The 23,892-nt window shown below is 46.0% G+C and overlaps 1 protein-coding gene across 1 annotated transcript in view; it reads right to left on the bottom strand.

Annotated features, from left to right (window-relative positions):
• LOC144163754 (phospholipid scramblase 1-like) overlaps positions 1–17,695 on the bottom strand; it is a 33,175-nt gene extending 15,480 nt beyond the window's left edge. Inside the window, exons 1-3 of the mRNA XM_077694486.1 lie at positions 17,625–17,695; positions 17,321–17,442; positions 1,809–1,948 (exon numbers count right to left, since the gene is read on the bottom strand). Of these exons, the coding sequence (XP_077550612.1) occupies positions 1,809–1,948; positions 17,321–17,442; positions 17,625–17,695 (333 nt within the window). The remainder of the gene's footprint in view (positions 1–1,808; positions 1,949–17,320; positions 17,443–17,624) is intronic.
• Positions 17,696–23,892: the final 6,197 nt, after the last annotated feature.

The following is a 23,892-nucleotide window of genomic DNA, read 5'->3' as shown; positions in this document are numbered from 1 at the left end:
AAGCAGTGGGAGAGTTTCGCTTGTAGCATCAGCCTGTTAGTGCTCTAAACCCATTTAGCACGTCAGTAAACGATATCTGCAGTTCAGCTCTTACACTTTGCACCCCAAAAGCCCCATGCTATCCCCCACCCCCCCCTTCAAACAATGCGAATTGAAAAACTGTTACTCGCAGCCTCAAACTATTTAAATCTGTGTGTTTTAAATGTTGGAGTAATTACAAAATGAAACTCATTTCGTTCTCCGAAGAAGCGTTTGTGTGTCGCGAAAGCACAAGCCGTCACGCCAAATATCCGTGAGCATTTTGCGTGAGGAGTATTATGGCTGCGGTCAGTTCTTTTTTGTTTTGCGAACAAAATATTGATGTGTTGTACTCCACAGCTTAGCTAGGTTACGAACGATATAAAGTGTATTTAACAAGCTCATCTTCATCATCTTGCACATCACCAACCCGGAAAAGGCACCAACAGCAGTTCCAACGTCACTGTGAGAACCGACGTCAGCAAGCACCCCGCCTTGTGAATGCATCACAGGCTGCTCATTTCTATTGCTGGAAGGAACAACACTCCGAAATATTGCGAATTCCGCTTTTAGTCATGTATTTCGGGCTGGCGTCGCAATTTTGGAGTTCATTCCCGACACTGTAAAAACAACCCGTAATTTTACGGATAAATTACAGACCAGATTTGATGTAATAAAACAGAGCCGTGTTCTGTTTGATGCAGAACAAAGAAAACACCCGTAATTTAACAGAAGGGCACTCCGTCCCACAGTATACGGATGCTCTCTCCGTTACACGTCAAACGGAATCTTTTTCTGCTTTGCAAAATACGGGCGTTTCCTCTATATGATGCAGAACAGAAACAGATCAGTTTATAAATAGGTGCAAGAAATATATTGTGTCGATAGTCCGGAATCGATCGAAAAGCAAAAACTGCGCCCCGACAACAACCGTGGCGTAATAAATGCCGCTCTGTTTGGTTAGTGTCTAAATTGTAGTACACTTAGTGAGGACCATGAGGCCCATAGCGGTCAACACGAGCGCTGTATCTTGTCTTTACGACGTCCCGGCAACGTCGCTGCCCCGGACCTGCAAACTGCACATTAGTGTGTGACCGGCACACTTGTAGGAAATGTAAGGTCATTTGCGTGCAGAAGCAGAGTGGCGGAAGGTAATTTACTTCTTAAGGAATCAATATCGGCCGAAGTATTTAGCCTAAAGTTTAAAACTAAAGCACAGCAAGCACTATTCATGCAGTGCAAAATGGCGGTCGCATCTAGTCACACATATTTTTGCGAGCGCTTTCTAGAAACAGAGGAGTTGATGGCGATCAACTATTGTGGAGGCTTCGCGGAACCACAAGCGCTATATAAGAAATCGCACTTTATAAGCCAGGAAATCTGTAAGCCAGCTAGTAAACAGCGATGTATGGCACACGCAGGGTGGACATCCATGAAGTATACAGGTTGTTCGGCGCAAGTGCAGCGTTCGTGCGGTGGTGCAGGGGTCTCGAGCGTCGTGCCCGTTCGATCAACGTGGTGGGTTCGGTTCCTCTTCGGGGAATTATTTTTTTCTTTTCTGGAGGTTCTATCAGTTACGGAAAGACATGCTTGTTGAAATTGAGTGTTTGTTTTGTTACGGCCTTTCCGTACTACGGAATGTCCACCCTTGAAATTCTTTCCGTTGTCTAAATTACAGAAATGTGTCCGGCAACATTTTAACACCAGCTTTCTCCGTAAAAATGGACTTTTTTTACAGTGTAGAGCTAGCATCTGTTTGTGAAAAGGTTTAAAAAAGGTGTTTTTCAAACCTGAAGACACCAGGGCCCCAGGCAGCCGGAGCACCTCAAAGGGCGCCGAACCTCCATCACCTCCCGCTGTTCTAGGTCCACAATTTTGAGAACCAGGGGCCGGAACATTCGTAGGAACTGGCGAAGCCAGCAGTTGGAGACTGCGTATGTGACGCATGAGCATTTTTTAGGGGTACAGAAATACTACAGGAGCAAGCATACAACTTTCGCAACCTATTATTCAGGTACAGTGGGTATAACGAAGAAAGGTTTGCGAAAATAGCAACATGAGCCGGCTTAAGACAGGCAGTTTAAGCAGCCGTGGAAAGATGCTTTTGAATCTGCGTTTTTCTTAAATATGCCCTCCGGAAACGATGACCATTTTTTTTTAGTTTGTGGAGTTCGGTATTAATTGGAGTTACTGTGCTGCTCTCAAGGTTAGGAGGTGTTCTTACTGAAAGCTAGTGAAGCCATTACAATTAAAATGCAGAAATCAGGTCTGATAATCTTGCATAAATTTGGAGACCTCTCTACAGGGTGAAATGCCGGCGCGCGTTTTCGTGCGTTATAAAATAATTCATACTTGTGAAAACGTAACAGCAAACAAAAATACCCCTAGCCCTAATTATATACCTGACATCATCTGCGGTTATTTAAAAGATGTGAACATGAGTTATCAGATAGAAAAGGAAAAAGAAACGTCGTGAACGCGTTATGAAACTGAGGTAAAAAATCAGTCACCTTTAAAAAGCTTCAGCGAACGTTGACGACGTCGTAAGATCGTCACTAACATATGGCTCCAAAACATGGAGTGCGAGCCTTGCATTGTGAAAACAATGAATTCAGTTGAGCAAACATGCACAGCATTTTTAAAGCGAAGGTCTCGTGTCCTCACCGATGCCGTTGTGCGCCAATACGCCCACAAGGAAAACAGACTTTCTCTGACGGTGGTGATGAATGTTCATGAATGAAATGAATGAAAAAATGTGCCTCGTATCTGCGCAGTTCTTTGCAAATGTCGACTACAGAGGGCAGTCGGTTGGCGCCCCTCTCAATTAACTCTTTTTCTATTCTCCTTCCGGCTCACTTAACATGCTATTTTTCTCCCGTCTTGCTCCTCCCAAGATAAACACGTTAGTGGTTTCATCGAGTAAATTTAAGTTTACCCCGTCCAACTGCTCCACGCCGAATGCCTCAATAACATCGCTGCTCTTTAGCGGAGGCGCGCGTGAATCGACGCACCGTACTTAATTCACTTGCGTCCTAAGCGGAACTTGAAAACTAAATAACGGAACCTTTCGTTACTGTTGCCATTTGTTTTTTTTTAAATTCCGCTAAAGACACCGCAGCCACCGGTTTTGTATGTTTCTGGACGTATCTTTCATATATCAATCATACGCATTTTTATACAGACAACACTGCAAATATCACTTATGTATTTGTGTCTTGCCCCAGATAAGGGTAATATTTTGTTTGTCTCCCTAATGTTCAGACATATGAAGATAGCCCCCGCAAATGTAGTTTAGATTTGGCTGGGGTCATGTAAGCCTATTGCGCAGCATTTGGTTCGCTTTGACAGGGTGGTTGAATCTAAGGACAGACAGACAGACAGATCTTATCGCTTTATTTTGACATGGTCCCAGCGTTTCTCAAAGCTGAGATGACAAACAAAGGATCCCTCACGAGAAAAATGGCGTTGCTGTGCATGCCATCAATAATAAATAAATAAATAAGGCTGTGAGCCTAAATACATCAGACCTAACGTAGCATCGTGTATGTTAACGCCCCACACCGGCACCCACTCAAAAAACTGCTCACCCAACGCCACGCAGCAGGTATCGATTCTCGCCGCACGCCCAATGCCCAAACCTTATGTCTCGGCTTTCCACACCCCCGAGTTGCTGTGGGTATTCCAAAAAAGTGGCGCGCCTCCCGGGGAGCACATACTCGCAGTGTGGCATTGGCCAGCTAAAGGACCCGCCTCTACAAGCTCCACCTTCAACCATCGTCCTTGTTAGACGAAGGGGTGCAAGATGCTGTGTAAGGGAGAGCAGGGTTCATGATTGGCTAGAAGGCTACAAAGGGGTAGCGAAGAAAGGGTGTTAGTGGAAGAACGGCACAGGGATACCCTCCTGGGCGTCACTTTCAGTGAAGCAAGCTGGTCCGCGGGAAATGTTTAATCGAAGCTTGGTACTCGAGATTCCTTCCTAAGAATCGCCTGGTCTGACAATGAAGCAAATGCATCGTGTGCTGAAAGGAACGGAAGAGTACGTGCTGTTCTCTTATCTAACGGAAGCGCCACCGACCACACTTTGGCCCCTGACCAAACCAATTTGTGGGGTGAAGGAATTCCTCCGAAAGGGTTACCCAAAGGGGGCCAGAGAGAAAGATTAAGGTCACGTGTTATGAGGAATCAACACAAGAAAAAGGCACTGCCCGCGTCAGACTTTCATGTCAAAACTTTACTCTAAGTCAAAAGTTTATTAAAGTCCAAACTTTAGGCGTTATTTTTTACAAGCATTTACTATAAAATATGCTGGCAAAGCGGGTACTGAGCAATGTGCCAAAGGTTTCTGGTATTCTGTGCAAATTTCGTCATATTTTTCCATTAAATAAAACTTACGGTTTAGTATGCACTTTTTTCTTCCAAAATCAATTACTGCAGTTTTTGTTTGGGGCACAACATCGAAGAATAATATAGATAACATATTCACTATTCACAAGAAAGCGCTTCGAATTGTTGCAAACGTTTCCTACGATATGTCATTACACGATTATTATAATTCACTTAAAATAGTAACCGTCCCACAATTGTACAATTTTATTTTGCTGGCTAGTTATAAAAGGTACATAAAAAGTAATAATACCGTATTTGTACCACTATGCAAGCTGAGAAAGATTCCTCATGCAGGATATTGGCGGTGAGCGCGAACACAGGCGGCGCTGCGAAGCGCGCCTCCGTGACGTCAGCTTAGGGATTCTCGCATTTGTCGTCTGCTTCACTTAGGATCGCTCTCCCCGCTGTTTCTTTGCGCTCGGTCAACGTCTGATGCTTGTCCGCACCAGAATTGGCGTGTGGGTAACTTTTTATCATAATAATAGGCTTAAAATCGCATACACTAGCTCATGGTGCCAATTAAAGTATAGTTTTGGATACCGCTACGGGCGAAACATTGGCGGCGCCACCCCATTCCTTGCAGAACCAGTCCTGTGCGGAGCACGAAGAGTCGGAGCTAGGCGTCAGCTTCTCATGTAAGCATTCGACAAAAGGAACAGTCAGCTGCTAATAACCGAAAACAGCGAAAATGGAAGACTAAAACCAATTCTAGGCCTTCAGGGCTGTCGGCTTTGGCAGAAGGCATCACGATTCCCGGTAATCATATGTAAGGTAAAACAGTTTTTGTAACCTTGCCGAACGCTCCAACGCGTCTTGTCACATCACTTTACGTTGTCAATGCATGAAAGTTTGCCGACATGCACTATAGACTGCAAAAACTGTAGGTTGAGTTCCAGATAACCCAGTGTGTATATGCGCGCGTACTGATTCTATACCAGGCATCTAATACCAGTATGGAGGTTTATAGAGCAAAACGAGTCACGTCTTCGTTAAATTTATAGTAACACATAAATGTTTGTTAAGACCTGGAGGGATATTTCGGAACATTTTGCACAGCCAAATCTTCCCGATATTCGGATATGCGTTATAGGAAAACTGCACTCAAGAGGAGGAGGAGGAAACGGGAGGAGGGGAAAACTTTGTTTAACAATTAAATCGATCTGGTTAGTGGGCCGGGTCCTCAGTCCTGGACAAGAGAGTAAAGTTTTTTCTTCAAATCGTAGAACGCCATCCCAAATAGAATAGGATTTGTTCTTCGCGTCTGGAAGGGTTGAAAAGCAATAAAGAGCTACTTGGAATTCTTCTTCGGTTTTGAGTCTTGTAATATACGCAGGTATACTATTTATTACGTTAGTTAGCGAGTATATCATGCCTTCAACACCGTAATAATGTCATCATTGTTCGAGTTGAGAGTCAGTTCGTTATGATAACGATATAATTACGACAGAAATTCGGAGCACAAAAGTCGCCTTCGAGTACTGTAGACCACGTTGTTTAGGACGCGATCGCGGTGGCGTAGCACAAATCTTCTCATTGTATTTGCATGTGAATAAACAAAGCACGCTGCGGATATGCACCTTCTTGCACGCAGCCGTAATGAAAGCCAATTTGTGAAGGGAATGTTTGCCATACAAAATGAAGGAAATTTCCACACGACCTTTGTGAGGCTCCCAAACATCCCGAAACCTCCTAATAAGAAGTCGGTGACGGCGCAGAAAAATTAATGCGTTGGGCAGAAAAAAAAAGCAAGAAACATTAATCCGATACAAGACAACAACGAAAGAAACAGAAGAAAGCCGCTTTATTTCCTGTTGTGCGATGAGCGTGTAGAGGCCGCTGCTTGGTACGTAGTATAAGACTGTTGAGTCTTCATAGGAGCATCTCAAAAATACTGCAGGGAAGCCTACGCATTTTGAATACTTATCGAGAAGCTCTGATCGCTAATCCTCGCGAATAAGCAAGAAAGAACGAGTTACACACGATCTTCTCACCGATACCCTGAAGAAAGTTGTTCTCTATCTCATCGTGTGTTGCAAACTTGTGGGGGATACAGCTTCAAATTATTCAGATGCGTCAGAAGCTGGCAAAATAACTGAGTCGCTAGAAATACGCTTTTTAACGCACTGCAGCAACGAAGCGGGCGATTTCTAGCCCAGGCACTGTTGCCCCTCACAAGCGGAGTGTAGCAGACGACAGCGGCGCGAATCCCTAAGCCGACGTCAGAGCCAGGGGGCGCCACTCAAAGATCTCACCGCAAATACATTTCGAAATGAAGCCGCTTGTTCGGTGCCTTTCTGTAGAACCATTCATGGGCCAGATAGCATTGATAACCTTACATCTCGACTTAAATGACATGATTTTAGAAGGTGTTATCATAGACAGTATTTCTATATCCGAATTAAGGCATAGGTTTTTCAATTGCCATTCTTTATTTGTTTATAAACATTGTGATTAAAAGCGCAGTGACACGTGAATACGTGTATGTGCTCTAATTTTGTTGTGTTTTTGCTCGGTTTTCATTTCCAATTCATAGCTTTATTTCACTGCGTCGTACACTGCTGTCGCATTATTTCTCGTTGAACATGATAAGGTTCGTGTTTCGTACAATATTGAGTTGTTTTATGTTTCAATATTTTGGGCTAATTGATTTTTTTTCTTTTTTCATGCTTGATTTTTTTCTTTCTCACCTACATTTTGTCATTGAAGTATTGTGTTAGAAATATATAGGTTAGCAGTGTTTTATCGTGCGTTTTCTGCATTGCTGTAGTTGATGTTTTCTATTATTGCTCTTTTCAGTAACGTTACAATATCTGTTACTCTACTGTACAATGTGTATTTCATTTCATTAACAGCTGCACTCTGCCCTAGCTCACTGAATTGTAAGGGGGGATGGGACCCAGTCAAGCTAATATAGCATCAGTTTTCTGTACCCTCTCCCTGAATTTTTGCTATGTAAAAATTACAAAATAAACTGAACTTTTAATTTGAATTTGGCGTTCATCGCTGCAGCGACACTGAACCCAGAAGTATTTGCGGTCTATCTCTCTCCTTGAAATTGTGTGCGTGTCCGGTGCGCCCTCTACAACTGACACCGAGCTCCGGCTCGACAATCTTGCTTAGCCGCGCTCAACCCCGGCAAAATGTGGTGCTATAGTAGCATGAATGGATAGTTTCCGAGCTGTAAACCTCTTCCAATGAGGCGACAGCTGTCCATACCCTTGAGAACAATATGTCCTCTTACTTATCGGTATATTCTGTCACTTCTGTGTTATGGGATTAAAAGCTCCCCTGGTAATCGACCTTCACAGATTGAAGACGCTCCTAAGTTTACGGCTGTGCACCTTATTCTCGGCTTTACTTATGAAATTGTTAAGGCTACGTGCCGTCAGTTTATTTCAACTTCGTCAACTCTTGCATGTTGATTTGTATTTTCAATAACAACCCAGACGAGGATAGGGACGAGAAATCTTTCTGCAGTTCATCGTGTTTTCCGTGTCCTACTGCCGTCTTGTCGTATTCTTTTGGTGCCCTGATTGTAATGTTCTATCTTTTGTCGTATTGTTGTCGTGATTTTGTTGTTCCATAGTGCCGTATTCCTGTGTTGTCGTGATCCTGAGCGTTCATCAGTAGTTGTACAAGGCTTGAATGTTATTCCCCATTGTGAAGAGTAGCGCAAATAATATTGAGTTTTTAACGAACAACACCAAGTAAATTCAGTCGAAGTGATGGAACGGAGGGCACACGTACGTAGCATAACATGGTACGCCTTTGAATGCCCCCTCCTCAGGCCTAAATAGCAGTTCCTTTTCCATTGACTAGAAATGGTAAATGGGCAAACTAGTCTTCTCTACTCTTCTGCCCTGTCCCCAATTTAAAAATTGAAAGTTTTATTTTGACACTGAATGTGTGCAGAGGAGAGTCCCAAAAATATTTATCTTCCATTGGGTGAATGAAACGGATAGCTGCAACGCTATCCTTACGAAACAATTGCCTTGTTCCGGTGCTGTATTTTGTGCGAACAGCTTGAAATATCGTGACATATTTCGTCATGGCAGCCGCCTTTGTAATAAACACTCTGTCGCCACAACAGCCGGGTGGGCCAAAACAGCGTGATGGCTTTCGCAACGACCGGCAGTTCGGTTGTGACTCCAGGAATGTTTGTCGTGAGAAAACATTGAACTCCTGCGGCTTCTCTATGGTTCAAGTCTAGCGACCAAGTGCAAGCTGAGCTAGTTGTGCTGGTAGAAGGAACAATGCTGAGGTTTACTTTTTGTCCACCACTCGCCGCAAAGAGGACGACGAACTCTTAGATTCAGATAGCGTACAATGAAGATTACTAGCTCGGTAACTACGAAAAGAAATTATGATACTGAAACTTCAGAATGTGTCCGGCAATGCTCACCCAGAACAGCTTCCCTATTCGTCTTGCGCGTGAGTGCAAGTTTTCTTAATGTTTCACTTCAATGTGGCGACAAAGGAGTGCCAAACTCGAAACCAACGAGCCTGACAGACCGGTGAACTTCTAGAATATGATAAAACTTGAAGAAACTCTGAAGCACCGTAAGCAAACTCACCGTTCTTTGTATGGCCCACCGTTGGAGCATATTCCAGTCTTTGTAGTTTTCTGCAACTCTTAATTTTATCATCATTTAAAAGTAGAAATGCATAGTACAATTTGCTGCCTGTCTAACCCTTTTGGTAGAGATATTCCAGACAGGTACGTACCTTCGGAAGCGACGAACAGGTCCGCACCCCTTACTGTCTTGATTACGTACTCATTTTTCCGCTCATAAAGGAGAAGGACCGCACAGTAGAGAAGAAATAAACGATTAAGAACTATTTATGAGAGGAATGATGCTCTGATAACTTCTGTACAGAAATTTTGTTCACAACAAGCTGAATGTTTAATCTTTGTTCTTACTCCTTCGAAGTAGCCAAAATACTAGGGAAGCCGAGACCAGTTTTATTGAATGATTCGCAAGCACAATATCCGCGGTCGCTGAAGTGTCGAAGTCTCGTTGCGCTTGTTTTCTAGGGGTTCCAGTTCACAACATACCGTTCTCAAGGACCTTTCCTGACGTCCCATCAATGCGCCCAGTAATGGAGGTTGAGTCAGTCTGGTCGGCGAAGCACACATGGACAGCTGCTATTAGTATACCGGTACATTAATGAGGCCAAATACAGTTCAAATTTGCGTATTTATTGTACTCGCGCTTAGGTTCATACCACTTTTTTTCCGACACGCTGCAGCCAAATTGCAGATGAAGCCGCTCAGTTTGCATCAGATCACATTAAACAGAGAGAACATACGATTGCAAATGTACACTCTATGTACTGCGAAGCTAGAACTTGCACGGTACACACGATGTGTCCAATAAAACCGCACAGGCATCGCATATTTTTCTTGTTCGCAATTAAACAGGCACCGCAATTATATCTGACTCAGCATACATTTCACGAAATCTTCATCACAATCCCTCATAAGAAAAGTGCGTAGCGTTGGCTTGGGTTTCTTATAGTCAAACAAAGCTCTAACGAATGCCGAAGATCAGGAAACGTCTCAGAAAAAAATTGTGAACGGTGCTTACGCAATAAAGAAATTGCTATGACTTTTCTGTCACTTGCCCCGTCGCGTAAGCCGCCACCGTGGGATCTTCAAAAACGCAAACAGAGGCGGTCTCATGCCTCGATGAGCAGGTTAGATTGCCCATTCCAATAACTTATCAAGGCCGATTGGCGCAGTACTAATCGCGTCTGTGAATTTCAATCAACACATTTTCTGCTTCTCTAATCAAAGTACGCACGATGAAGCCGGGGTAAAGTTTCCCTATAGTGTCGGCGCTCAACGCCGTATAATAAATCCAAATAAAGAGGCACCATCCCTGATATTGCCAAAGCACTTCAACCACGATCTGCCTTGAAACACACGGCAGTAAACCTGTTCATTGTTCTTTTCGTTGATTCTGTAAGTTGTTTCCTTGGACGCTCTTCCTGGATCACTTGATCTCTAAGCAGCCACCCCAGCCTTACAAGAGGTGGCTCGCCATCGCGGCTTTTCCACTCGCTACCCAGACTGTATACGAGTGCCAGCCCAGTAGTTTTGGGCAGCTTTATAAAGAGAGTGTCATATGGTCAAAAGAACCCATACCCGAAGGGGGATTGGCCCGGAAGAAGATGTTGTCTTAAAAGAAGAAGAGAAAGAAGAATCAGCATACGGGATGGTGAGAAGGATTTTGAAGTGACCAATGGAGAAGAAACACAGGGTAATCGAAGAGGAGGAGGAGGTAACTTGTTCAGCGAATGGGAGTCGCACACGATACAATGCGAGGTGAAGAGGAAGGGAACGAAGTTGGAGTAGAGAGAGTGGAACGGGTTCTTTGGAGGAACGGTGGGAAGTTCGGGCCGTGCCTGCACAACGCACCAGCGGCATCGCACCGTTTGGCAGCGGGCTGCCCGGAACCACCGATTACCAGCAGCTGCGCTCTGCTGGCCTCCTGCTGACCGGCGGCATCGCACCGCCGGCGACCCGTCGAGGAGTGCCCCACGACGCACCAGCGGCACCGCACCGTCTGGCAGCGGGCAGCTCAAGACCACCGATTACCAGCAGCTTCGCTCTGCTGGCCCCCTGCTGAGCCGCGCTGCTCAGCGAAGCCGTGTCATCGCACCGCGGTCCGCCGGACCACGACGCACCAGAACGGGCCATCGCGACGTTCGGCGACGTTCGGCATCGCGGAAGCCAACCAACCCACTGGGCCACGTCATCTGCATCGCACCGTGGTACCGGCGGTAGGATTTGTTTGAATGTGACAGATGCAGTTAATGTGTTATAGTGACTTTAGGAGTAGATTTTTGGTAGTGTGAGGTTGTGCCTGTTTTTTTTTTGTATAGTGTGATATGCTTGTGAGTGTGTTATGTTCGCGTTCGTTTGAGGTTTTGGTTCTGTAAATATATTGTGTGGTCATCAAATGAATCAAGTTGAGCCTCATTTCTCCGCCGCGTGAGACGCGTGACAAAACATTTGGCGAGCCTGCCAGGATCTATCCTTGGCCCAACCACACGTCTCACCTGGCGGAGAGATGGGTCTCGAGGAGATGTTAACCTTGGCTTGTACATTAGGTTTGACCAAGGAGGAGGTGCTCAGCTTGCATGAACGGGAAAGTATAAGGTTACGAGAGAGAGCACAAGAAGATGAGAGGAAAGCCGTGCGGGAAAAAGAGATTTTGGAACTTCAGATACGCCTAGCAGAGTTAAAGCGGCGCCGCGAGGAAAGGGAACGCAGAAAGAACAGTGAACGCACTGCACGTGAGCCTGAAGGAACGTGGGTCGCCGACCTCCATGAGGCACGTGAGAAAGAAAGTAAGCAGATTGGCGACAGTGAAGAAGCACGTGCGGTTGACCGAACGCGGTTTTCACACCGCTATGAGGAGAAAGAGGCGTTGGAAACGCGAGGCGGTGAAACGGCCGGGGGTGGCATAACAGCAGGCGAGGCGCCTGAAAATGAGTGCACTGAGAACTCACCATGCGAGGAGAGCGCGTTGCCGCCTAGTATGTCTGTTGAGTCAGTTGGTGTTACGGTCTCTGAAAGATTAATAACTGAGACGGAGGTACCTGCCGCTCCGTGCACTGGCAGTAATGGCATCCGGACAGAAAGCTCTATTGCTGGTCGGGTACAAATGCCTATCACTATTGAGGGTACACTTGCCCCAAAAAAGGACAGTGCGAATTTTCTAGACGGCTCAGCGGACAGCTCAGCGTCTAAGATGATAAACGGGGTCACCAGTGCACAGCCAGGTGGAGGGATTTCAGAGCAACTAGGACAGCTCCCTCAGATCGAGCAGCTTGTTGTTGACAAGGAGTCCCACCTTGAGAAAGTCAGGTCAGACACTGGAACGGGGCTAGTCCCAGGTAAAAGGCAGTTTCAAGCATCCGGTAAGGGGGCTGAGAGGCACGAGGGCGAGAAAACGTTTCCTTGTTTTCGTAAGAGTGCGAAGGAGAGGAGGAAAAAGAGTTTGGGTCTTAGGACGGTTCAAGCGCATGAGCGGAGCTGTGCGAAAAGTGATAGGGTAGCTGGGAAGTTCGTAGAGTTAACGCACGCTACCAAGAGGACGCGCAGAAAACCAGTTAAGGCCTGTGAGACGAACGGCTGGCTCAGTAATTAGCACCCCGGCCAAGGTGGCTTCGGGCAAAAGATATGCAGTGAGTTTTCGACCGGGAGTAGGCAAAATACCAGCGTCAGAGGAGAGCAAAAGCGCAGACGCGCAAAGAAGACAAAAACGAAGAGATCGTGCGAGTCATGCACAATGGAGAGAAAGCTGAAAGCAGAGGACTTCAGACAGGTCACGGGTCCTAGGGCAGTGAGTCAAGTGCACATTGCTGGTGCAAACCGACATGACAGGCTAGTTAAAGGTGCTGAATGGAAGAGGCGCAAGAAGGTGAAGATGAAGGCAAGTGTCACCTAACCTGATGGAATACACGGAGAGGACCTGGACAGAAAGAGGACTCATAAAGGTGACAAATAGGTTAGATATTAGGATAAAGCATAAATTTCGTGGTATGGTGCAGACAACAAGGTGTTGTAGGAGTATGAAGTCTACACGGAAAGGAGGTAGTTGAGTACTGTAGTTTGATTAAGTGTGTTTGCAAGCTTGAGACTTATTGATGTGTTTGATTTCAGTGATGTTACAGCAGATTTCATGAGTAGACAGTGCAACAGGATGATGAAGTGTTGTCTGTTAGTGTTACGTACTGTGGTTGAATGTAAGATTTGAAGTTAGTTTTCGTGAACAGTGAACTCGGTGTGTGATGAATATTAGTAGTTGAGTAGGACTGATGTAGTAGGTTAATAGGACTGAGGTTGTTGTGACGTACAGACTGCGGACTTTGTTTCGACGAACAGGCGTGGTGTGTAGCAGTTTTTTTTAAGAAAAAAAACTCTTCAATTTCGGGGGGTAATGTCATGTGGTCAAAAGAACCCATACACGAAGGGGGATTGGCCCGGAAGAAGATGTTGTCTTAAAAGAAGAAGAGAAAGAAGAATCAGCATACGGGATGGTGAGAAGGATTTTGAAGTGATCAATGGAGAAGAAACACAGGGTAATCGAAGAGGAGGAGGAGGTAACTTGTTCAGCGAATGGGAGTCGCACACGATACAATGCGAGGTGAAGAGGAAGGGTACGAAGTTGGAGTAGAGAGAGTGGAACGGGATCTTTGGAGGAACGGTGGGAAGTTCGGGCCGTGCCTGCACAACGCACCAGCGGCATCGCACCGTTTGGCAGCGGGCTGCCCGGAACCACCGATTACCAGCAGCTGCGCTCTGCTGGCCTCCTGCTGACCGGCGGCATCGCACCGCCGGCGACCCGTCGAGCAGTGCCCCACGACGCACCAGCGGCACCGCACCGTCTGGCAGCGGGCAGCTCAAGACCACCGATTACCAGCAGCTTCGCTCTGCTGGCCCCCTGCTGATCGCGCTGCTCAGCGAAGCCGTGTCATCGCACCGCGGTCCGCCGGACCACGACGCACCAAAACGGGCCATCGCGACGTTCGGCGACGTTCGGCGACGCGGAAGCCAACCAACCCACTGGGCCACGTCATCTGCATCGCACCGTGGTACCGGCGGTAGGATTTTTTTGAATGTGACAGATGCAGTTAATGTGTTATAGTGACTTTAGGAGTAGATTTTTGGTAGTGTGAGGTTGTGCATGTTTTTTTTTCTGTATAGTGTGATATGCGTGTGAGTGTGTTATGTTCGCGTTCGTTTGAGGTTTTGGTTCTGTAAATATATTGTGTGGTCATCAAATGAATCAAGTTGAGCCTTATTTCTCCGCCGCGTGAGACGCGTGACAGGGAGCAACCACGTGAAATTCTTTGATTGCTCCCCCATACTTCCAAAGTCAAGTAAACAAATATAAAATCTCAGCCAATCTTATCTGCGAAGGTGAATGACCAGTGAAGCTGAGAAGCTCGCATTACAAAGGCGAAAAAGAATCTTAAAATAGAAAACCAACTAATTAATAGCGAAACAGTTCAGTCAATTAGATGAAATTCGGGTTTCTACAGAGTCTTCTTATGGGCAAATTGATGTTTGATTGGCTGCAAATGGTTTCATTGTACGACTTATTCTAAGCATCAGGAACCATTTCCCCCCTTGAGGCCAATACATTGACAGAGACAAATTCTCCAACATTTACAACTGTGGATGAAGTAACTATAACAAATAGTTTAACTGGGTAAACGAAAGGGTACTCTTTGTGGCTTATCATCGTGTAATTGTTTATGGAAAAGTTTTATTAAAACAAGAATTACTGCCGTTTTCTCTAACGAGACTCTGTGCTTAAGCGTTGACGACAGATGAAAATTCAATGGGATCTAATGGTGACACATATATGAAACTTCGAATAAAGATAAAATTGTCCTAGTGGCCAATTGCGTAATAAATTCTGATAGGAAGGTATGATAATTGATAATATAAAACAATAGCTACAACTATTTCCTGCTGAACATTGGCGATAAAGTTCTTTTCGCTGAGCGCGTTCTTTCTCGAGACCAAAAACAATGCGATTACAGTTCGTACAAAACGTCGCTTTAAACTGTTGCTTAGTGTATTATATTCCCGAAGCCTCGTTTTGTTTCCTTTAGGAGATCTCTGGGTTCCGCCACCCGAAATATTTATTGTGTCATTGGTAACACCTCCAGCCAAAATAAACGCTGACGAAGGGTTCACAAGTTCTGCGGCTCTTATGCGGTGAAAAATTTCATTGGCCTGCGATTGTTACTTTGGGCGGAAACAAATGTGGCGAAATATTTAAAACAACACGACTCTCTGAAATTTCGGCCGCCATCCCTCCCTGCGAAAGTGGATGTCTTCCAAAGTGGTTTTAAGCGACTACAAACGGTGATGAACGAGGGTATAAAATGCTTCTGTTTGTATTGGCGGGCTTGACGCTTGCGCTGCTCGAGGGTCACTACATAAGAGTGCAGAGTTTCCACACTCTATTCTCTCTTTTCCCTCTTTTCTCCTATTCGCTGCCATCATTATTTTTCAGTTCGGATTACGGGACATTTGTTTACAGAGATTGTACATTGGCGGTGCATTTTGTTGTTTATGCCTTCAATTCGGACAGCTCTGGCATGGTTAGCTTGTCCTCCCTACTTTTCGGATGCCTGCTACTGACGTGGTTTTAGCCACATAAATGTGTCAAAAGATGCCATTTTTCTGCATCTACGCTAGTGTTGTTAACTAACAACCCGGTCGATGTTAACACCGAAGCCGTAGATGCGGCAATGTCGAAACACTGATAAACACCAAAAAAAGCCGGTGTTGCTGACTTGCGTGCTTCACTCATCATCATCAGCCAATCTACGTTCCCCTCAGGGCAAAGGCTTCTCCAATGGATCTCCAATTACCCTGGTCCTGCGGTAACTGCGACCAATTTATCCTGCACACTTCATGTCATCTGCCCATCTAACTTTCTCTCACGCTTGCCTTCTCTAGGGATCCACTCTGTTACACTTAATGAACGACGGTTATCTTGCCTTCGCAATACATGCCCTGCCCGTACCCATTTCTTCTTAAGTTCTTCTAACAGGTCTTCAACGTGGGTTTGTTCCTTGACCCACTCCGCTCTCTTCTTGTTCCTTAATATCACACCTATCATCTTCAATTGCGTTGCTCGTTAGGCCGTCCTCAATTTAGGTTGAACCCTTTTAGTGAGCCTTTAGGTTCTGCCCCGTAGATGATAACCGGTAAGATGCAGCTATCATACACTTTCTCCTTCAGGGGCAATGGTAGGCTGTTATTCATTATCTTTAAATGCCTGCCGAATGTCCTAAACCCAATTCTTGTAATTATCCCTGCCTCATGGTTGGGACCCGCAGTAAATATATTCGCTTACCCCTTTCACTGCATTGCCACCAATTTCAAAGCGCTCTGCTCTGCCGAGGTTACTGAGCATTACTTTAGTTTTCTGGATACTTATTTTCAGTGCGTCAGTGGCGGTACTTTAATATCTTCGATACTAGCCTGACGCTCTGTTTGTCTGGGGGGATATTCAGGGTCCTGCCTAGCCTCCCGAATGAGCACGGCGGCTTGGGCAAGAACTGCTCTATTTTGTAATACTAGTCCTGCCTAGCCTTCAGAGATAATTTGCAAACATACTCTTTACCAGCAACTCACGGGGGGGGGGGCATTGTTCACAGTTGCCTTATCATTCATAATGCCGTTTCGATGCCTGTTTTGTGGTTTCCTTAAACGAATTGGGAGTTCTATGCTGCATGCCTGATAAGCCTGTAGAATATGCCTGGAGGCTTATGCCAGGGCGCCTCGGCTTTTTTGAACACGGAGATGGTTTTTGTTACTTCGATAAAATCGTTGGCCGTAGAGGTATACAGCTTTGCTTTTTAACGGGGCACTAGATAGAACACAACTACGTATTCCGCCACGCGACACTGCTCTCCGGGTTTGAAGGACGCCGCTGTCATAAACGTGTGGTTGGACCGCGTTCCCCGGCAACTTACAGAAACGTAATCTTCCCCTGTGAACATATGTAAAAATGTTGCTGCTTGTCCAGTAATGTTTTGTAGTAAGTTTGTTCTTTGCGACCCCTTCCTAATATACTTATATTGCTTCCTTAAACATTAATGCTGAGATTGCAGCAAAGGCATCATTCCCTCTGGTCTCGTAACGCCATTCGGCCTGGGAGCCATATGTCCCGTCTCGAATTGGTGTGTCTAATTGTCAAGTTTTAGAGACAAATTCGCTTCGATATCGTGGCGCATGCGCAGAAAAATAAATCCTCTTCCCTTTGAACGTACTTTCAATGACATCAGCTCTTTGCTGGATCAAGATATGGTCAACCTGTCCCAGTATTTCAAGTCCCGGAGGCCCTTGCGGAACAGGCGGCTCTATGTTGGCTGGCACCTGCAGGCTTCGTACAGGGGTTGGTGTACGCGGCAAACTTGTCATTGCACTGGTGGAGTGGCGTAGATGGCAGCGACTCGATGAGGAAAGGGCTAGCCGGTTTTCCACTCGGCCTTTTGGCTCTGGAAAAAAGAAAAGCCGGAATTAGGACCAATGTACTTACAGAATACAATTTATGGGTCGGCAACAGATATCCACATACTTTTGTATCGAGAGCTACACTGGTCGAGGTTGAGCAGTTTTGCGTGACTCCTAGAGACCCGTGCTGCGCATACGCGAGGAGCAGTGACGTCACACGGTGCACCGCTGGCCCGGCGGAGCCGGAGCCTCGGCGCGTGCCTTGCCGTTCTGCGCATTTCTGAGGAGCGACGTCATAGCCGCGGCAGACGCACTGGCGCCGGCGCGTGTTCAGCGGTGCACTTCCGTTGCGCAGTAGCCAAGTATGGCGCTTTAAAGGACCCGTACCTCTAAATAAATATACATCTGTCACATAATGCGTATAACGTGAATGTGTTGTTGACGCAACAGTAGGCATTATATTCAAGCTAATCCTAGACAACCAGGAAAACTCAGAATAACCAGCTGAACCTTAGTTCACGCTAAGTATATCCTGGCATAGCGGAACTAGGACACTGCTAATTTTTACGGAAAGGGCTCATCCAAGGAGACTTAACGTAAATACCATGTCGCACTCATGACCGGCAAGGCTACTGACCAGCGGTCACGGAGACCGGCGTCCGGTGGCATGGTGCCCGCTCCACCGCTGTTCTTACAACTTAAAATGAAAAATTTCAAAATAAATGTCGGACATTTTAACTCGCCACACTTATGTGGAATGAAAGCGCGACTGCAGGAGGGCTCTATAGGCGGTATTCGTTGAGAAGTGTAGCGGTCAATTTCTTCGCTTGGGAACACTGGAAACGGCCACAGACATGGCCGATGCGCCACGGACATGGCGCGGCTTGGGCCACTGCGGCCCCACGCCGAAGAAAAAAAACACCGGCGTGCGTCATCTGCTCCGTTCCAATCCGATTTTAAACGATGGCGTCCACAGAATTGTTATTAATCCCACTCACATTGAACTCGAGGCAATACTTTGCGTTCGGTGCGGATGCAAACACATGACTCAACGCAAAACACATGACTGAAACACAGCCATATGTTTCACAGTCGTGCTAGGCATGGACAAGTAGCGAAATCCGGCGGAGCCCGACGTAAGGAGTGACGGCGCACTCGCATGGTTGCATGGAGGAGAAGAGGGGTGCCTGATCTGTGGGCGGTGCGCACAACGTCGCCTAGCAACAGACGCTTGTCCACAGATATGGCGCGCACACTTGGTTGCCTGCATGAATTCCTCGCCATTGAATACCGGCTATAAGTGCCGGCGTGGCGCCTTTATTTAATGAAAGGGTGTGTTCGCGTACCTATCATGTACCGAATCGAATAAATTCAATTTTTCATTACCCTTTCGTTAGGTGGTGGTAATAGACGCGTAAATAAACTTGCTATAACACACTTCGACTCTGTAGTTTACCACATGCCATGGAGAAATTTATTTTAGCCAATGTCGTCATTCTGGCATTCCTGCGTGCGGAGCAATGTTTAGCGTAACGTTCCAACAAAATACGTCGGTACAACTTGTGTGAATCATCGACGCCTGTTTCCGACCATGCTATTTCAACGGACAATATGGTGTGAATGCTGCCTATGCAGCTGGTAGGACGGAAAGCGTTAACGTTACTTGACGCTATACAGTATAGCTCGGATTCCCCTTCTTGTAGCCTGTGACCTCGTGAACCGGCAAATAGGGGCTGTGGAACTAATAGCTGCTCTTTCATTAAGGCGTTTCTTGTGTTCAAGCGCCCCAAACCCCGTTGAAGTAACTGTCTCAGGGCAATTTCCGCCGAATAGTGTTCTAAGCCGCCGGTTCACGAACACGTAAAGTCGAAATAAACGTAGCTTCAAGAACTACATGTTTGATTTTGGATCAAGCGCCGTCAGCAACACGCGTACGCTAACAACGCTATATGTAATGCGTTATCAGTTCTATTGCGTTGGTAACGTACTCTTTACCCCCTCAAAATACTATTCTGTAGCCCACTTTCTGTCTATTTTTTCAGTAGTATATTGAGTGGCTATAAATGTTACTCAACAAATCCCATGCCTCAAGGTGCCTCCTCGACTGAAAAAAGAAGCGATGGGGGGGGGGGGGGGGGGCGGAAGCACCAACCTTATCCCATGGTGTGATTTGCCCCACCACCCAGTCCCTTGCATGGCAGGAAAATATCGCTAAGAAGACGCTAATGTTCCTTTCCCAAGTGACGTCGAAAGTTACACGCCCAAAAATCCCGAACAGCCCGAACACAACCAAACGGGCAATAAATGCCTGGGGGGAAAAGGTGGCATAAACTTTTTTTCGCATGTGAAAGAACAGCTGTGCTAATGTGGCCGCCGGAGAAGTGGGCGTCATCCTTAAATATTTTATTTTCATAAAATTTACAGCATTTCTTCAGGCAAACAGTTCAACAGTTGAAAACACTGCCGGCGCTGCTGTTGCTTTCTGCGCCAATGGGCATTGGTTTAAGATCCGCGTCTTTGATATTTCGGTCGGCTTGCCCGGTCGTGGGGCTTTTTTGAAGGGCGTGACCAATTCACTGCAAGCCAGTTAGCCAACGTGCCTCAGGCTTTTAACGCTTCCGTACGATAACAACATTACTCACCAAATTATCTAGCCCTCCAGAACAGCCCCGTGAGTGGCGTGACATTTTTCGTCACGCCTTATTTACCCCAAGGTGTACAGTAAATACTGGTTATATTCAATATAATGTGCTAACGAAAATAACGCGAGTGGTTGAAATGCAGGGTTAACTTTAAAAAAAAAACGTGGTTGATAACTCTTTCATAGGAATCGGTAAAACACGAAAGACGCATCGTTAGACGCATCAACGTTTGACACTGCATTGCACGCTCCGGAACATGGCTGAAATCCGACTGAAACCTTGGCCCCTTGAAAACCGTGCGAAAGAACCAAAACCGAAACTGAAAGTAATAGGTAGCGGAGGCTGCCTCAATTCCCCCGCGGCCCGCGTACACTAAGACTCTGGCATCCAGGCGTCACCTGTCGGCGCTCATTAGTGTCGTGATTGCTACTTGCTTCACTTCTAGACGGCAGCATCTCCTAGACAGCTTCTGAACAACACTCTATAACACCAGCACAATGTGCGATTCTCTCGTATGAATTCTAATATAATTCAATGGGATATCTTCAGCAAGTGTACGAGATGCTTTCCTGTCGGGTGGCTGCACACGCCATGAAGTCTTACAACAGCTCTGTCGGTCAATGCATCAATATGGTTCGTCCCAGTGTGTTGCTACTGCACTGGTCCTGCGCAGCTGAAGGGGCAAATTCTCGTCGTCAGTTAGGCTGTCTGCCGTGTACTCACCGCGCTTATCGTCCTCTGGTTGAACCCGCGTGAATACATTCGCCACACGAACGACGTAAAACGCCAGAGACCGGTGACCGTCGTTGTTGTTGTTGTTGTTGTTGTTGCGCCTTTAGGTATGGCACATACCCAATCAGGGGATCGGCCAATCAACAGTGGATGGTTAAAATGAATGGAATTCTTTTCTAATCAGGCGACGTTTAGGCAAGATAATTTAGACCGGTTTGAAAAATTTTTGAGAAAAAAAAAATCCTGAAAAATCAAAGCGAGGGTGACCAATCGCAATCATAAAGAGAATCGTTTTGAATTTTCAATGTAGCGCAGGAGGGCAGAGCATACATCCCGGCGGCAGAACCCCGTTTCGGATGCCCCGAACGATAGAATAGCCGGCACTGTTAGGGATATCCCCAAACTGTAAAGCGGCACCTCCAGGGACTGACGTCTGAGTCGGGAAAAACGTCGGCATGTCAAAAGGTAGTGATCGACAGACTCGTCTTCGTTGCAATAGCTGCACAGAGCTGTTGGCGCCAGACGAGACCTGTGCAAATACCTATTTAACTTAGGTACTCGACAACGTAAGGCTGTAATAATCACCTCTAAGTTGCGTGAAGGGCACCATTCAGGTTTCCATGAAAATTTAAGATGATTAAAATCCCTTAATGATAATAAAACCGATTCTTGCTGTACTTGGAGTTTCAGCATCCTACGGTACCTAGCTGCTGTTATTAAAGGTGTCGGCTCTACGACGTCTACTACAGGCCCAGAAAGTGCTACCCTTGCTAGAGAGTCGGCAGTCTCGTTGAATGTGATCCCTGCATGACCAGGAACCCAAAGAAGGTGAATTTCAGTGAAGTGAGGTGGCAGGAGTGACCGAAATGTCCGCAGAAGGGGAGTGTCTTTAGGGGAAGAAGGGGCTAGGCATACAGAAAAAGAATCGGAAATTATCATTGGAGATGTAATTGACACATCCAGCTTTCGTAGCGCCAGCACAATTGCCAGGAATTCCGCAAAGAATATGGGGATAAAATCACGCAGACGAACCGAAAAGGTCCAGTTAAGGGAAAGGGAAAATATTCCGATACCGGATTTTTCTTCTCGTTGAGAGGCATCTGTATAAATTATAGCACCTGGCTGCATAGAGGCCAAATAATCTTCGAGAAGACGATTGAGTAGCCGGGCTGGTAAAAGTTTAGCATTTTTGGGGAAAATGTTCCGGAAATTGATAGAAAGAGGTGAACTCCTGTCAGTATATGGAATAATCTGATTTATTGCTACACCCAATGGAGAAAGGAAGCTCTGTATCAAAGTGCTTTGTGGACAAAAGGACCTGGGCCATTGGTGCACCATAAACGCACTTGGTTCTGCAATAAAGATAAACTGCTCCCTGTTCACCTCAGAGCTATAAGCTCTCAGAAAAGTTTCAACCGTCAGAATCCGGAACCTATTAAGCAGAGGAGGAACGCGCGCTTCCAAGTAAACTACTGCATTTGCTGCATTCCTAGGCAACCCTAAACAGCAGCGAAGAGCCTGGCGCTCCAGAATAACCAGACGATGAAGCTTATACGCGGCGCACCCAGAGAATAACACGCACCCAAACTCTAAAATGGGGCGAACGTACATTCTATATATCATAAGAAGGGTCTCTCTGCGCATGCCCTTCTTTCTATGACTGAGACTTCTCAACATCCCAACAGCACGTGCACCTTTGGCCTCAATGAGGGCTATATGTGGGGTCCAGTCAAGTTCACTGGTGTAAATAATCCCGAGGTACTTTAAAGAAGGAACCTGGGGAATTATGCACTGTCGGTAACTGAGAGTAATGTTAACAGGACCTGAGATTGGAAAAACTAATAAGGAACATTTGTTCACATTCATAGAGAGACAAATACTGTCCAACCAGGAGGCAATAATGTTCAGATAAGACTGCAATAATTTGTAAAGAGATTGAATGTCAGGTGCTGATGCAAAAAACGCAATATCGTCGGCATATACATATGTAGAAACACCAGAAACCACCGGAATAGCGCGTACAAGGATGTTAAAAAGAACAGGGGAAAGGACCGCCCCTTGCGGTACGCCCCTAGACTGTGGTCGCTGTGAGGAGGTAACATTAAATTTTACACAACTGAACTGCCTGTCTCTCAGAAATTCACAAATCCAAGCTATGATATACCTTGGGAAATTTAAGACTTGTAATCGGGACAACAACACAGGGTAATCGACGCTATCAAAAGCTTTTGCTACATCTAGGGTTACTAGGGCCGAAAACTGGTTAGTGCGACGGGCTAGTTTAATCCGGCTTTCAAGGTCCATATGCGCACTCCAAATCGAACACCCAGGGCGGAAACCAATTTGTCTTGGGCTAAAGATTCTAGAACTGGACACCAATTGCATTATGCGTTGCTGCAAAATCCGCTCGATTAATTTAACCACATTAGATGTCAACGCAATAGGCCTGACGTTTTCAATCGAGAGGCCCTGACCAGCATTCTTAAGTACCGGAAGTATTTTGGCGAGACGCCAGACATCGGGGATCCATGCATGTCGAATAGAATAATTGATCATGTTAAGTAAATGATTGGGAGCCTCGTCAAATAATAACTTCAGCATTTCAGTTGTAATGCCATCTGGGCCAGGAGCTGCAGCAGTCAATTTAGTCATGCCGTCAGCGAGCTCTGATAGCGTTACCTCTATGAAGTCGTCTACCACGTCCGGCGGAGTAAATAACATCGCTAAGGAAGACGAAAAACGAACTTGAAGCCCATCAGCTATCGACTCTAGGGACTCTGAGAGTTCACCTGACGATAGCACCACGGAGTCTGTATTATCTGGAGAGGGTACTGCTTTCCGCGATCGAAGAAAGCGAAAAAGCGCACGCTTATTGTTAGGCTTGGAGAGACACAGAGATCGATCTGTGTCATAAGTCTGTTTAGCATTAGAAACAGCGCGTTTGAATACCGCTGAAAAATATTTGTAGTTGCACCAGTTAAGCGGGGATAGGTTATGGCAAAGTTTCTTCCAGGCCGCCTTTCTACGTCTAAAGCTGCGCGAACATTCTTCGTCCCACCAGGGACTCGGCAATACTGACTTCTTCGACATCACTTCAAATAATGACGACTGAGCTGAAGA

This window comes from Haemaphysalis longicornis, unplaced genomic scaffold (assembly GCF_048455015.1).
Source record: "Haemaphysalis longicornis isolate Haplotype H1 unplaced genomic scaffold, Haemaphysalis longicornis Haplotype H1 scaffold_13, whole genome shotgun sequence".
NCBI lineage: Eukaryota > Metazoa > Arthropoda > Arachnida > Ixodida > Ixodidae > Haemaphysalis > Haemaphysalis longicornis.
This window is presented reverse-complemented; position numbering and strand designations above follow the sequence as displayed.